This window comes from Myotis davidii, unplaced genomic scaffold (genome assembly GCF_000327345.1).
Source record: "Myotis davidii unplaced genomic scaffold, ASM32734v1 scaffold983, whole genome shotgun sequence".
Classification (NCBI taxonomy): Eukaryota; Metazoa; Chordata; class Mammalia; order Chiroptera; family Vespertilionidae; genus Myotis; species Myotis davidii.
Window position 1 is genome coordinate 6,380 of NW_006293914.1, and position 1,853 is coordinate 8,232.

At 37.0% G+C, this 1,853-nt stretch overlaps 1 protein-coding gene across 1 annotated transcript in view; it reads left to right on the top strand.

The window, feature by feature from the left end:
- Positions 1-1,853, top strand: part of ATP11C (ATPase, class VI, type 11C) — a gene marked incomplete at its 5' end in the record, with an annotated part of 60,734 nt that overhangs the window by 447 nt on the left and 58,434 nt on the right. The window contains 2 exons of the mRNA XM_015566558.1: positions 357-508; positions 1,358-1,429. Coding sequence (XP_015422044.1) covers positions 357-508; positions 1,358-1,429 — 224 coding nt within the window. The remainder of the gene's footprint in view (positions 1-356; positions 509-1,357; positions 1,430-1,853) is intronic.

Here is a 1,853-nt window from a genome sequence, read left to right on the forward strand (position 1 = left end):
CCGAGAATGATCTAATTCAAATCATTTTAGTCCCTGGAGTGTCTAAGCAGTAAATGAACCAGACTCTCCCTGTGCCTGAGCTATTGCCAGATTGTGAATTAGATACTGAATGAACTCTTTTAGGCAAGAAAAAGTCACCCCCTTGGGTATTAGGTAGCGCTACACTAACCTGAATGAATTAACACAGCCCCTACGGTATGTTAGCTGAGAACCAGGAATGTTGTTAGGAACTAGGAAGATATATAGCTCAGCCGAGTATTAAGAATTTATAAATTTCTGCTAACTCTGTTCATGGACTAGTTACCAAGTGATCAAGGTGAAAATAATAGTCATTTTTTATTGTTACTGTTTAACAGAATCGAGAAGAGCTCTTTCTGCGTGCCTTGTGTTTATGCCATACTGTAGAAATTAAAGTAAATGATGCTGTTGATGGAGCTACAGAATCAGCTGAATTAACCTATGTGGCCTCTTCACCAGATGAAATAGCTTTGGTGAAAGGAGCTAAAAAGTAAGCACATGAATGCATTCTAGAGGTCTGGTCTAGAGTGTCATACCTATAGTTAACAATACAGTATTTTAGTATCACAGGTGTTTGCATGTGTCCAAACTCATCAAATTGCATACATTAAATATGTGGAGTTCTTCATATATCATTATACCTCAATACAGCAGTTTTAAAACCCTGAGATACGTTGTTGAGAAATACATTAGCATTTTTGAAGAGTGAAAAAAAATGAAGCACTTTCTATACTTGTCCTGAGAAAGTGAAATCACAGGACAGGAGTTATTTTTTTCTCTCTGTTTGCTTCAGTAACCTTATCTTATAAATATACTTATTCTTTAGTAAAAAGTCAGACTCCTTAATCTGAAAGTTTAGGAAAAATTCCCAAACCCTAACCAATTAAGAGCAAAAAGAAAATAGTAATGCATAGGTGTAACTTATATTACTATTTATGCATACCAGCCAGAAGTCTAAATGTTCATATTATATTTTTCAGATCATAACAGTGGTCACTTTTTGTACAACACACGTTATTTCTGAAGTGCTCCCAGCAATTTTGACATCATTTGGTAAAGATAGTCAATTTGACCCATGAGGGCCAAGATAATTAAGTGACTAAAAGGTCACGCAGTGTGTTAGTTACAGAATTGGATTTACAAATTGCCTCATTTTTGGTTACAATTTGTGACTCTTCATTGATTTGCTGTGTTATCATTTCAGCCAGTAAAGGGAAGATTATAGATTGATATCATATGAAAGAGAAGAAAACAATAAAAGATTACAAGTAATCCCAGTGCAAAGGAAAGGAATCATTTTTTAGAGAGATACAAATGTCTTTTTTATTGTTTTTGACAGGTATGGGTTCACATTTTTAGGAACTCAGAATGGCCATATCAGAATAGAGAACCAAAGACAAGAAATAGAAGAGTAAGTAGCACTGTGTGTTTGTTTGTCACATCTTAATCCCACAGTCCACCTTAACTGAATATAGTAAGGGCAGCAAAGGAAACTGATTGCATCTACAAGTGTAGGACTCTGTTCTCCCAGTTCAGAGTTTTATGTAAATGTAGTTGGAGGAGGAGAAAGTTATTTTTTCATAGAATGGCAGAAACTGAGATTTGATGTGGAAATGATTCCAGTTTGGTTCATATATGGATCCAGTAGCCTGAATGAGAGTCTGCCTGGACTTCCTTTCAGAAATTAAAATACTGCTGGGGTCCAACCCCAGCAGGTCCAGGGGTCCCCAAAGGTGTGGACGGAGTCGGCGAAGAAGGAATGACACGGAAACAGCGTTCAGTTGATCAGCAGCCTTGCCAGGATCTCTAGCCACAATCTCCAGCCAAGTTCTGTG